This window comes from Habropoda laboriosa, unplaced genomic scaffold, assembly GCF_001263275.1.
Source record: "Habropoda laboriosa isolate 0110345459 unplaced genomic scaffold, ASM126327v1 scaffold64, whole genome shotgun sequence".
NCBI classification, from domain to species: domain Eukaryota; kingdom Metazoa; phylum Arthropoda; class Insecta; order Hymenoptera; family Apidae; genus Habropoda; species Habropoda laboriosa.
This window is the reverse complement of record NW_017100183.1, coordinates 300,824-314,554: the sequence shown is the minus strand read 5'-3', so window position 1 is coordinate 314,554 and position 13,731 is coordinate 300,824. Positions and strand designations below refer to the sequence as shown.

The following is a 13,731-nucleotide window of genomic DNA, read 5'->3' as shown; positions in this document are numbered from 1 at the left end:
ATGCGTACCAAAACGCCTCCATGGTACACACCTATGTATGCATACGCCAAGTGTACGTGAGTCGATAACCAAACCGAACAACCTTTTCCTATCTCTTCTCGTCTACTTTTCATCTTCCCTTACGCGACATTTCTCCACGTTGCAAGTGGTATCTAAACGAGGGTGTCACTGCCACCTGACGTCGGCGGTAGCCAACGGGCAATCAGGTAAAATCAACCTATCGAGAGTCAACCGGCGAAAATGAAATTGTAAATATTAAATAGGCCGTTCTCTCGAGGCGACGTGACGCGGCCTCGGTGCCACCTGGAGCACACGCGAGAGAAGCGGCTCGTTGTCTTCGTAGACGACCGTTCCTCCACGAGCACCAACAGAGATCGATAAAGCGCACGTGCTCCACTCGGCTGAGAGTCCCTGGCTGGAAGTAAGTACGCTGGGACTCAGCTGTCGCCTCCTAATTGCCGGGACAATGCAACAGATGGCTTTGATCGCAATCCCTTCCTAGCCACCCCATACTCTCCTCGCTCTTTCTCTTTTTCCCACACTCGCTTCATTCTCGTCCATCGCTTCCAGGGCTGATTTTCCCACTTTCTTCCATCTCCTCCTTTTCCCCCGTTTCCTAAGGCAATACTTCTTCGACCCGTCCCACCCTCCTGCGTGTATCCGTATACTTGTAGGTATTTTGGATCGAAGCGAATTCCGATTTTAATATTTCAGTGGGGGAAAGAGAGAGAGAGAGGACGGATGCGCTCCGGTTGTACGTCGTAAGCATATCCGGAAGAAGGAGATGCGAGGACGAACGAGCGAGGCGAGGCGAGGCGAGGCGAGGCGCAGTGCGGCCGACTATCGCAAAATACCTCGAACGGCAACGTCGGGGATGCCGACGGTGTACCGGATATGATATCAGCCTCGAGCAGAATCCCGCTGGAAGTGTTGGACGTGCCTTATCGCGTCTGGTCCAGGCAGTCAGCCAGTGCACCAACCAACCAACCAACCAACGAACGAACGAACGAACGAACCAACCAACCAACCAACCAACCGACCTACCTAACCAACACACCAAGCCCAACCACCCGCCTCCGGCTTGACTGACTGCTCGCAGCAGTTTCGCTACCCCCGCTTCCGCGATCGCGCACACACCCGCGCCACTTACCCCAGCCTGCTTGCACGTGCTCTTTGCCATCCTAAACTCCTTCACTCCACCCTCCTTTCTCTCCCTGTTACATCTCTTTCCCGTAGAGATCCAGAGGGGGGGACTTACGGAGGCGAAAGAAACGTGTCTCTGATCACCTAACCAGATGTCCACGCGCTTTCTCGGACTCTGACAGACTCGCAGAGAGCGGCGTTGTAAATCCTTTTATAGCCGGAGGTCCGAAAGGACGTCGCGTGATTGAATTGGAAAACCGATCGATCGCGGAGGACCGAGGTTTCGCGCGAGAGGCATGCCCCTTTTTTCCCGAGCCCCATTTCCAAAGTAGCTGCGGGCTCCGGCCCGTCTAGATAACTGGTTGGTTGGTTGTTCGGTTTGAACGTACAGAGTCGCGAACCCGGTCCATGCGGGTACCCCTATGCAATACGTATTCCAAAGTGACGTTCGACGCGGCCCACAGCTAAGCCGACGCACACACGTTTTCGCGCCCAGACTCGAAACGCGACTTCCACTGTCCAGCCACGTGTATCGCTTGTCGGCAATTTCAAACACAACTACCGTAAATACGTTATTCGTAGACGCGGTGAAACTTTCTCTATACGGTCGAACGAGTGTAAAAAAGCAACGAACGAACCCCTGATCTTGGTCTTGAGATCGAGATCGACGGGAAAGGAGTCCGTGTTGACGAGGACGGACGAGGCTGGCGCCGACGGGTAACAGGCGATCGCGGGGGTGTGCTGGTGTGGAGCATTCGAAGGTTGAGACGAAGCGTTCACACTCGGCACCCCGTTGCTGTTGCTCGCGACGCTATTGCACGAACCGGTAGTGGTTGCGATGCTCGCGGTTCCGCTTGAAGTACGAACATCAGTTTACCGACGCGATTCAAAACGAATTGTTCAGTATAAAGAAATGGTTGAAAGAAATTCACTCGTCGTCGTCTTTATCTTTGTCATCGTCGTTTTCGTCACCGTCATCATCCTCGTCCTGGTCGTCGTCGTCGTCATCCTCGTCGTCGTCGTCGTCGTCGTCGTCGTCATCATCGTCGTCGTCGTCGTAGTAGTCGTCGTCGTCGTCATCGTCGTGGTCGATGACGGCTGTTGAGAGCCACCGCAGCACTCCTTCGCCTCTTCCTTCACCTTCACCTTGTGCAGGATCGTGCTGCTCGCCATTCCACCCTCCGCCTTCATGCTCTCGTGGGCCAACTTCTTGCCTGCGATCAACATGCGATCCATTGATTCGCTACTTTCTCTTCAACCGGCTCACGGACGCGTTCTTTTTTTGTTCGAACGGAAATTGTCCCGACGCGAAGCGACGCTGAGCGACGCGTGTGTCAAGTGTCCGGCAAAGTATCGGCGGGCGCGCGCCGCGATTCGTATTTGATCGATTCCATTTCGCGATTGCCACGGTGAATGCATATTTCGCGTGTACGTGCTCGCCGAGCAGCGGCCGGCCGCGCATACCGATGACTGATTTTAATGGAACGACCGAGCGGCAGTTTTACAAACCAACGGAGGAGGATCTATCGCGCGATTCGCCGACACGCGCTGAATATCCAAATAATTGCACGTCCCCGGTGCGAATAAATAACGGCGCGTAATACCGAACGTTCGACGTGGCGTTAAACGTGGAATAAAACGGGGAAAGCTAGTTTACCGCGAGCGTTCTAGGTCGGAAACGATACGGACCAGACTTGAAGAGAGGAAAAAATGAAACGGAGGGAGGAAAGCGGAAAGAGTAAGGTTTAAGATCCACGTGGTGCGTGGCCGTCGCGCCGTTGGAATTTTATTTTATCGATGCACAGCCCTGGCAGGCCGGCGCGGCGCGGCGAGGCGACGAGGCTACGGAGCTTCGGGACGCCACATGCTCTCGTTATTAACGCGAAATGCAAACGAGTCGTTCGTTCGTTCGTTCCTTTCTTCGTTCGTTCGTTCGTTCGTTCGTTCGTTCGTTCGTTCGTTCGTTCGTTCGTTCGTTCGTTCGTTCGTTCGTTCGTTCGTTCGTTCGTTCGTTCGTTCGTTCGTTCGTTCGTTCGTTCTTTCGCTCGCTCGCTCGTTCCTTTCGTTCAAGAAACGACCGTCCGTAATTTTTCCCGAGAAAATTGCCTCGGCAACTGCCGCCGCGCGGAAAACGCTAATCAGCCGAAAGACCGATAAATTAACGGCCTCTTCGATCGCCAATTTCCTAAAAATTCCGATAAGAGATACACACGTACGTAAATGTACTTACGTGCATCGGTGGTTGGAAAAAAAAGCCTCTCGATATCGCGACAGATGGCTCGAATAATTGGAATCGGCGTGACGGGCGAGCCGTCATCTCCTTCTGTTGTTACAGACTGGTAGCGTGGAATTCGCGCGACCCGGTTGCCGCAAGTGTGAGACGGCTGAGACCGGTAGGCGCGATCGGCTAGCATCGAGAGAGGACGATCGAAGAGACGTTTCTGCGGGGAAGGGCAGAGGGGTAGTGGCGCGTCCGCGGCAATTCGTTAAGACGCTTAGTTGAGCAAACAAGAGCGCGGAGTCGGTGGAAAACGATATACGTGCCATGGCAGAAAATCCACGGCTCTGCCGCTGGTAATTGCGCGCGATATCAACAGTGTTGATCACGTACGTGATTTTTCCGATCCAACCCTCCGTTGGCCGACTCGTAGCGCGGCGGCAGAGCGAACGAAGAGAAGCCCGCGGGCAGAAAAAGCTCACCGAGGGAGAGTGGTACGCGCGATGGATCGATCGCGGGCACGTTTCGAAGGAAACGGTTTCAGCATCGTGGCAGACTGAGCTTATGTTTATACATATGTCCTGCACATGGTACGGTGCTCTGCTCGGGCCGGAGAGGAGGTCGCGCGCGCGGGTGGAGACGCAATTTCCAATATTAGAACGGCCAGGCGAGAGGCAGCCAGCCAGACCAGATGTCTGCCGTACTCTGACTACCGTACGTTTAGCTTGCTTTCATTACAAAAATGTCACGCACAGCCACCGTGTGTCTTCTTGCTCGCACCGACCTTTGATGATGCGCCCCCGTCCTCCCTCCCCCCTCCCCGCGCCAGCATCGGCCACTCCTTCTCCGCCTGTTCGCGTCGACCTGGCCGGCCGCGCGCGGTCGCGTTATCAGCGAGCTTTCGCTACCTCGAGGAACGAGCATATCATCAAGATGTCACGGACAGCAGCATGCACGCGTCCCGCTCAGCCTCGGGCATTTGACGTTCCGTCCGTCGCGCCTGCTATCCCGCCCGATTCACTGTAACCGGCTGAAAAACCATCAGAAATTGCGGTGCACCGCGCGACGAAAAAGCTGTGCGCGTGCCACGAATTACGCGTTCGCTCCCTCCACCGACCTATCGATGCTTCGTTGCGATTTCTCTTCGTCGAACCTAGTCGCCGATGTGTTGCCGATGTGTCGCCGATGTGTCGCCGGCGGATCGTGCGGTCCTGCGGTTCTCCGAATCGGACTTGTGCAGCAGCGGGCTGCGGACTTGGCGGCGTTTAACAGCGAGGACCAGAGACATCGCGGAAAAATATACGCGGCTCGATTTACCACGCGTTAGATTCCTACCATCTCTATTCGGACGCGTTACACAGCCAGAGAGGCTCAACTTCCTCGCAACCTCTTTTTCGGAAGTCTTTCCGACTGGGGTTGGTTGGCCGTGTATGTGGCAGAAAAGCCGAGGAGAGCAGAGGGGAGAGATGTGGAGGAGGAGGAGGAGGAGGAGGAGGAGGAGGAGGAGGAGGAGAGAGAGCAAGATTAATAATATAGGAAAGCCAAAGGCATGCCACCCTCCGACGAGCTAGCTTTCCTCTGCCTCTCTTCTGTTACCAACAGTTAATCGATATAATACTTGAGAGATAGAGAGCGGGCCAACGGAAGCAAGCGCCGCGTGTATCTCGCGTATGCACGCACAGAACCTCAGAAGCTCGCCCCCTTTCACACCCTTTCCTTCAACGCTAAACGTATTCGCGGAAACGCGCGAGATCCGTTTGGTCTCGATCGAGATCTCGTACCATGCGCCCTACGCGTAAACAGCGTCTCGCCATTTCCGCGGTTTCCCCTTTTTCTCTATACACTTTTACCGCGGTTAGAATTGCCAAGGGAAAAAGTGTAAAAATCGAGGAACGATTATCGGTGAAGATCGTGCGAAGCGACGCACCTGACAGTTTTCCTATCTCGCTCCTTATTTCTCTACTCCTCGAGCACCGCTCAACCGTTCGACACACGTGCCCGCACAAACGTCTCTCTACCTCGAGACGAGCAAATACCACCGACGTGATAGTTAATCGCCTCTTCGATACGATTATCGAAGGCGATCGTTTCCGAAGAAGAAACGAAATCTGCCTACCTCTTGCGCTCCGATCGGTCCTCTTCGTGTCAGCGTGGCGCGGCAACGAGAAAATCCAACGAGACAGGAACACGAACCGATGCACCCACCAACTCTCGATGGAAACCTCACCGACCGATTTAAGGAAACCGCGGTGATCCACGAGCTAGGAAAACCATCCTGCATCCGAGCTGCAACTTCCTCGATCTCGAACCATCACCGGACGGTACGCTCCAACGCTCTGTGACGCGCGATCGCGAATCTCTGTGCAGAGAAGAAGAGGAAACGGGGCGTGCGCGACACGAAGGAACGCGAGGCACGGACGGCTGTCGCCAGCCGACTGAACGTCTCGTCGGAGAACTGGAAGAACGACGCCGACCGTTGGAGAACGAGGAAGAGAGAGGTAGAGGTGGTGGCTTGCAACCTACGTGTACCACGCAACCTCTGTTCGCCCCGGCGGCAACTATCGCTGGTTTTCGATCGGTACGGACAAGCGATCCGGGATCGTGATCGACAAGGTGGTTCCGCGTGGACGAGGCGCGCGGGAAACTGAACGGCCACGGCCACGTTCGAAGAAGAGACGTAAGGAAGAAAAAGGAGGATTGTCTCAGCATCCCTGCTGTCCCCGTTTATCGGGTGAAATTCATGCGCGACCACACCGACGGACACCGACGGACACCGACGCACACCGACGCACACCGGCCGCAGACAAACGCCGCTCCACCGGCCTATTATACGTATTATTAGCACTCCGTCACGGTCCTGTCATCGCCACGTACGCTCCTCTACGTGTGCGCCGCGTGTCACCGCGCCGAAATTCCTCGATAACCTTTCTACCCGAGTCTTTCGCCAATTTTCCCTCCGCCCATTTATATCCTCGGCTAACTTTCCTTTCCTCGCGCCGACCAACACCACCACCGATCAATCTGCCTCGAAAATCGTTCGTCCATCGATTCGGAACGAGCGCGGCGAACGCTCCTGAGTTTCCACCTCTGATGCCCCGTCACTCGCAGATCAACCAAACCCGCGTTTTACACGCCGATCCGAACCTCTGCCTCCGCTAATTTACGACTTATCGCCGCGGCTAATTTTCACGCTCGTGAAAATTATTCTACCCACTCGCGCGCATATTCTCTCTCGTCCAACCATATTTCCCCTCTCTCTCTCTCTCTCTCTCTCTCTCTTTATTCCTACCCAACCACTCCCTCTCTTTTCCTAGCTCTCGCTCTGGAAGTGACGCAAAATCGTGCTCCCGGCGCGAGCTGGCTTGTACAGAGATGTCGATACCACGAGGAGCGGATGTCAATAGCACGAAGTCACTCCTCTCGTGAGGGAGAAACCGCGTCAGCCGATTTTACAGCATTTCCGCGCAACCACGCTGTTGCTGCTGGTAGGTACTGAAGCTGTTGCTCGATCGAACCAGACTCGCTCTTTCGATCCACACGTTCCACGGTAAACGTCGATCAACTTTTTAACCGCGACTTTCCGAACCGAAGGAAAACGAGAAGAGAACCTGTCGCGTCGATCCTCTTCGAAACCTTCCGTCCCAAATTACCTTATGTAATTTCCCAAGAGATTAGTTCTCGGTACGGTGCTTAGAGACTGCTTTCGTTGTATCTCGTGTTCACAAAGCCCGAGTATTCTGCGACACGCGTGACACAGCCTTTTCTGGCTGCACGTGCACCCGCAAAACAACCAAAACTGGCTATCCAACGAAACAGGTGAACCGGAGAAGATTAAACAGCTGTTTCCCCGTTTTACCGGCCCATCGCCGCTCTCCCACCTCCTTCCCCTTTCCTGCCGCGATAGTCTAACCACGTAATATCGATCAAATCCATCGGTTCATCGACCATTTCCGCACCTCTTACCTCCAATCACGTTTCCTTTTCCCTCTCTCCAACCACTTTCGTACCTTCTTCCTGCTATAGGCATTTAAACCGTTCTGTTCAGCGGAACGTCGCGTCCTCGAGAGCCACGCTCGTCTATCTAGCATTTTATTTCGATATGTCGAAACGTCCTCGAAAACGTACAAAGAAACAGACCAAGAGACGGAGCGAGCGAGCGAGCGAGAGAGAGAGAGAGAGAGAGAGAGAGAAACAGGATGGAACGGATAGAAAACAGCTGAGACGCAGCTGGTTTCTGGCATCGCGACGGCTGGCGTCTTTCACGCGGGGAACTCCGTGGCTCGCACGTCCTACTTCCTTCCGTACGTACGTATACGAGCGCGCGTGTGTGTGTATAATACAAACCATCCATGGCAGAAAGCAGAATCGAAATCACTTCTCAAAAAACATTTATAGAGGAGAAGCAATAAACGATTTCGAAAAATTTCCCAGTTCCTGTCGGCAGGATGGAAGAGAGAATGAAATCCGATTACTCGAAGAAACGGCAAATATAATCGATAGAAAAAACGTTCGCCTTCCCTTTGGAACTTTACGCGCGAAAACAACCGGTCCCCGGATTCTTCAGCTGCCGTAAAAAGGCCAAACTATTGCCAGCTTAGACGATCGTCCAACCGGCCACGTTTAATCTCAACTTTGGAAAAGAAAAAGAAAAAAAGGGGATAAAAAATTTTCGCGATAACGAAATGACGAGACGTCGTTAACGAAACTCCAGGTGCGCTATCGTCGAGCGTGTAACTCGCGATAACTTCTCCACTCCTGTGCACAAACAGGCTCCACCTATTGTCCGTAACGATATTTACGCGTGTATGTACTCCGATCCATATACGTATACCTTCCCCGGGTTTTCCTTTCTTCGCGCGTCTTTACCGACATCTCTTCGTTTCGACGAAAACTACGCAACAGCCGCAGCCTAGATCGATCGATACCGCTTAAAAGCGCGCGCGTTTCCGACCGTTTCAATTTCCTTCGAGAGAAACACATTTCTTCCCTTTTCTCGCAGCCTACCCTAATGACACGCGTCCTACTTACCGCTACGGAATGATCGACTCTCTTCTACAGTGTACAAAGAATGCTTTATTATTACGGTTACTCGAAACTGACACAATTCACAGATTTCAGCCATTTACAAAGGTAAGATTGCGCGTGCATCTACGTTTCTCTCATGTCACATGCAATCGGTGGAGGAACGTTCTTCTCGATTTTCACGAGTAATGGTTCCTCGTCGATCCCACTACCGATCGAGTAACACCGTTATTGTCGTATAACGATTTTCGCGATTCCTTCTTTTTTTCCTTCCCCTCTATTTGTACCTTTTTTTCGAACTCTTCTCGTGTGATTCGTCGCCCTCTTATTTCGTCTATCTCTGGATCGAACGCTTTAACCAGTATCGGACGTGCAGGACGAAGTATCGGCGTTACTGTGATCGTTGTTGCTCTCCGTTGACGAACTATCGTTGCTCTTTATTCGTCGTTTCCGCAGCTTCGCGAATTGAAACTCCTCAACCGGCACTGTACATCAACAATAATTGAAGTAGTCATTAGTTTCGTTTGCGCAATCGGGCGCGCGCGAATTCAGGAAAGGAGAACGATCGTACTCCTTAACGATCGGGAAATAAAACCAAGTGAATCGTGTCTAGCAAGGTCGAAACGAAAGGCATCTGTATTTTCTGGTGCTATTTGTGAAAATTCATTTCGTTACAGTGTCACACTTACGTTACAGCCATTGTACACCGCGAGATCCGTACGCGGATCCTTTCAACCATCCACGATCCCTCACCCGTGTATCTTCTCTTACATTTCGATACAAGACGATACGTTTTCGATACTATGGCTCTAACATGTACATTGTACGGCGTTAACAACGACCAGAAAAAAAAATTACGTATATATTTTATAGCAAAAAGCACGATACGAGTAGCGACTTAACTGCGTAATGCTTTTCACACAAAGTGTCACGATGCGGCAATAATGAACCGTTCGATAAAGACACACGTGTTATCAACATGATACACGCTCTTTGTATTTATTCCACTTTCCTCAACTTTTCTATACATACATATACACGAGTATGTACACAGAAAATTCGGATCAATGTATCAACTAAATACCACATACACGCAGCAGGTGCGAACGATTTAATTGTAAACAGTTGTTTAATTATTAACAATAACAGCTGTGCTTTCACTATCCTCCACGAAACTTTCTACGTATCAACTTCTCGTTACGATTTATTTATCAAAAAGGGAATTAACATCGTGTTGTTGAAAATCTTCACTTATAATTCAGTATCACGTATAATAGCGTGTATCGTTATGTCCACTAGTTTTATCACATTGTAAAATCGAATGCTATAAATAGAAACAACGTCGACTTATCGTTACTTCGTCCGTTTATAATTGTAAATACCACGGGGTAATTTTAGTCGAATCAAACGAAAAATACTTATTATACGAGTACATGATAGAATTTCAACAAAATCTCGTTCGGTAGGACAAAAGGATTTCTTTTCGCTTCAAATAGAGATCTCTAGAGAGAAAAGAAAACGGAAGAAGACGGAGACGGAGGCGGAGGCGGAGGAGGAGGAGAAGGAGAAGAAGAGAACTTTAACGAAATAACTAACTAATAATCTATCGCAATTTAAGTAAAGTTATTTCACGGTAATACGATTACTTGTACTGCAAGTTTGGTTACCATCAGAATCTGGATCTCGATCCGTAACGATATGAGACGCGCTTGGTAGCGGTACGATTTCAGGTTCGAGCGGTTTTACGGAGCAATCTACATCTTCGACGATTACTTCTTCCGCCAAACTGCTTCTTACTGCTTCTACATTGACCAAATATTTCACACCAATGTACCATCCTTTACAAATGTAATATTACAGAAAACATACTTCAGCTATATATACCTACCGTTGAATGCCTGTGGATATTGCTGACTCAGTTTATTCTTTACAACGCGAATCCTTTTAAAAATATAATCCAGATCCCTCTTCATTTCAACCAGTAATGCTGTGTGCTTTTTAAACTCGTTCCCAGCAGTTTTCAACCTATTTACCAACAACTGGTTACAGTTCGTCAGCATCTCGTTGGTCTTTTCGAATCTCTGCAACCTGCGTAGTAACATTTGATAAATAAATCAGAGAAACGTCTCGTTGCCCTATAAATATTTCAACCGATATCCTTACATTTGCTTCTGAGCCCTTATCATAGATTCTACATCTTGCTGGTCCACGATGCCAGCCAGGCCTTGGATAAATACCTCTGGTGCTGTATAATTTTGAAAGCATTCGAAGCTTCCAGTATCTGATTCCGGTGTACCTTGCGCCGTGGCCATTTCTTACAAGTTCTAAATCTTTTAATTACGATGCTTCTTCGTACATAATATTTTCATCGCCGTCACCTCCGACCTCTACCTATTTCAATGTCCAGTTCGTTAATTACATTCTTCTCTTTCTCTTTATCACCATTTATACCGTGCAATTTTCGCTTGTTTTTTTCTCCTTGTAAACGTTTCGACAAATCGGTAATATCGTTTTTATATACATACGTATAGACACTGTTGACATCAACGTAACGTCGCCATAGGAAATCAACGTTGAAATCATTCTCAACCGGAATCGTGAATTTATAGACGATCGAGCAACCGAACAAAGTGAAAACTGTATTTCTTAAAGGTGTGTCGTATCGTTTTTCAAAACTCTCGAAAGTCACGTTTCAGGCACTGTTAAAAACGTAAATGCTTACCTTCGCCAAAGACCGATGATGCATTTGTCATTGTCTCTACGCATAATCTGAAATCCATGGTAGAAGCGTTTTGTTAAGCGTACGCACGATCGAAACGAAATAATTTTTTTCGAACAAATAAATCGATACCGTTTTCTTTCCCGACTGGTTTCGATCTATCTATTAGTTGTGATCAATTTATTAAACAAAACCGCATGCTTCACCTTCAACAGCTGTTCTTGAGTCAAATGTTTTCAAGAGGGTTGGTAGAAGCTCGAACATTCAAATTTCCACAGTGACTGTTGTGTCTGAAACCGAAGCTTCGGAAATCTCGTGTTGTGAATAAATAATATCAAGGATCTATCAAGCGTGTCTTTCGATTCGGAATGGCACAAAATATAAATCCATTTTATTCGTCTCAAAATGCACCAAGTAAAGCAGCTGAGGAAAAACAGAATATACCAAAAGATAACCACGCAGTTAGTAAACGGTACGGAAAGTTGATCGAACGTTCAAAAAATACGTCTTATTAACTGACCTTATTCTTACGCATATTCCATTCGCTCTCACTTTATTATTTATTATTGCCTCGTTTTTTCTTCTTCTGTTTTTTTTCACCTGTTCACCAAAGTTGTATGCAACGAACGAGCTTTGTTATAACAGTTGTACTGTAGTACATAACCTTATTGCAATGTTTGGACGAAAAATGAAAAATTAGCTCGCTCCCAGATTGCATACATTCATGACTGAAACTATATTTTACACTAGACTTATTTATCGATCATTTTTTCTTACTGCTATTAACAAAGTATTCATTAATTTATGTGTATTATAGACTACAAAAGGAACTCATGGTTTTGATGATGAATACAGAGAAAGGTGTCTCTGCCTTTCCGGATGGTGAGAATTTATTCAAGTGGATAGGAACTATCACAGGACCAAGGGACACGGTAATATTTACTACGTTGTAACAAAATTATCAACAGACACGACAAGTAACTCTTTCTTGTTACCGCAGGTTTACGCCGGTCTTACATACAAATTAACTTTAGAATTCCCTCATAGTTACCCTTATAGCGCTCCTATTGTACGTTTTGCCACTCCTTGTTTTCATCCAAATGTGGACACAGTGGGTAATATTTGTTTAGATATATTAAAAGACAAATGGAGTGCTTTGTATGATGTGCGTACTATATTATTATCTATACAGTCCCTTCTTAGTGGTAAGTAAATTTTATACGGATAGAATTGTTACAAACAACTAACAAGTACATTGAAAAGTAGCACAATAAACGTATCCTGCCTTTTTCTCTTAGAACCTAACAACGAAAGCCCCCTTAATCCACAAGCTGCAAAATTATGGAACGATCAGACAAAGTTTAAGAAACATTTAACGGAAGAATATCACAGGGCTCTGAATCGCGATCAGCAAGATTCATGATAAGTGCATTTTTATAATCGTCTTGGCTTGTTCATTATTTTTATTCCTATCAATGTTACAATTAGGTATAAGATATATAAAAACAAACTGCACCGAATTTATGTACTTCGTTCTAGAAAATTTCATATCTTATTGCGTTTTCCATCTGCATGCTGTGTCATGCGAAGAAACGTGAAAGTATCTTTTTACATCGTTCATTACGTACGGTCATCTTTGTTACATAATTTCGTCAGTCTGTCGTGAAGATGTATAGAAATTTGTATCATGATTTTAAGACTGTATATGCGGATTAAACATTTTTGTATCGTAAACATATATGTGTATCAGAAAGTTTTATTTATTTTTTACTCTTACTGTTAGTCGTACATACACGTACATACTTTATTTTCGTGTACACCAATTACACGGACATTGACGTTACGTCATTGATGATTATTGTATATTTCCAAAATAAATATTTTAAACATTAGTATTTTAAGATTCGTTATATACTTTCACGAACTGCTCAGCCCTAGATTGTAAATCCTAATGGAAATGTTGTTCGTACATTTTAAACCGCATTACCGGTCACGTCGACGTACAGACGTTTCGAAAATACAGTAAGTCTATCGTACTTTATCGAGCACGATAAGCGATCTCGCCATAATCAACTACAATGTTACCATTATCTTCGGAAAGACGGTCATTTTACTTTTGTACGCAGCTTGTACCGAGATTACGATTTGAACAATCCTATGTCCCATCGATACTTGAAGTATCGTAACGCAAGTAAGATACATATTCATCTCTATTTACTGAGACTAACGTTGCACCTACCTAAGTAGAAAATACTTAACAAAAGTAAAACTCCAATGGATAACGAATTTATCGATGCAGGAAGGGAACGTCGTCACGGTAGTAGACGGAATGAAAATGAATTGTAAAAAAAAATAGGCACGCACCGGAAACCATGCAGTTGTTCTGCATCAATACCAGTCGCATTCGATAAGTTTCTATTAAACTGATTAAACTGTTCTAGTTCGTTGTTCATTGCTTATTTCACAGGTACCGTCGAATCAACTTTTGAGCATCGAATTAGAAACGTAAGAAAGAACGAGATGCAACATCGATCGCGTGAAATCCAGCTGGGTTTGGAAAATCGAGATCCAGGTGGATCCTGGGTTTACAATTTCACGAGAGTGTTGGGTCAGAAAAGATTTTCCTCGA

General features: G+C 47.5%; 2 protein-coding genes and 1 long non-coding RNA gene across 3 annotated transcripts in view; 1 reads left to right on the top strand and 2 right to left on the bottom strand.

The window, feature by feature from the left end:
- Window positions 1–11,386, bottom strand: part of LOC108579125 (protein CBFA2T1) — a 16,016-nt gene extending 4,630 nt beyond the window's left edge. Inside the window, 9 exon segments of the mRNA XM_017942576.1 lie at window positions 1,782–1,945; window positions 2,147–2,337; window positions 6,769–6,778; window positions 8,763–8,868; window positions 10,051–10,185; window positions 10,272–10,471; window positions 10,547–10,774; window positions 11,106–11,152; window positions 11,309–11,386. Of these exon segments, the coding sequence (XP_017798065.1) occupies window positions 1,782–1,945; window positions 2,147–2,337; window positions 6,769–6,778; window positions 8,763–8,868; window positions 10,051–10,185; window positions 10,272–10,471; window positions 10,547–10,695 (955 nt within the window). The 5' untranslated portion in view covers window positions 10,696–10,774; window positions 11,106–11,152; window positions 11,309–11,386.
- On the top strand, window positions 11,241–12,612 carry LOC108579290 (ubiquitin-conjugating enzyme E2 C). Its single transcript, XM_017942799.1, has 4 exons — window positions 11,241–11,574; window positions 11,920–12,034; window positions 12,103–12,307; window positions 12,401–12,612. Exons 1-4 carry the CDS (start codon window positions 11,471–11,473, stop codon window positions 12,523–12,525), a joined length of 549 nt encoding a protein of 182 aa, XP_017798288.1. The 5' UTR covers window positions 11,241–11,470; the 3' UTR covers window positions 12,526–12,612.
- Window positions 11,456–13,731, bottom strand: part of LOC108579293 — a 3,316-nt gene continuing 1,040 nt past the window's right edge. Inside the window, exons 2-3 of the long non-coding RNA XR_001891465.1 lie at window positions 11,623–11,836; window positions 11,456–11,525 (exon numbers count right to left, since the gene is read on the bottom strand). This is a non-coding gene — a long non-coding RNA (uncharacterized LOC108579293). The remainder of the gene's footprint in view (window positions 11,526–11,622; window positions 11,837–13,731) is intronic.

Bases quoted from the DNA above. Each gene is read 5' to 3' on its own strand.
- LOC108579290 (XM_017942799.1), top strand. From the start codon at position 11,471: ATGGCACAAAATATAAATCCATTTTATTCGTCTCAAAATGCACCAAGT. The intron at 11,575-11,919 runs GTACGGAAAGTT...TGTGTATTATAG, and splicing joins AACCACGCAGTTAGTAAACG to ACTACAAAAGGAACTCATGG. The intron at 12,308-12,400 runs GTAAGTAAATTT...TTTTTCTCTTAG, and splicing joins TATACAGTCCCTTCTTAGTG to AACCTAACAACGAAAGCCCC.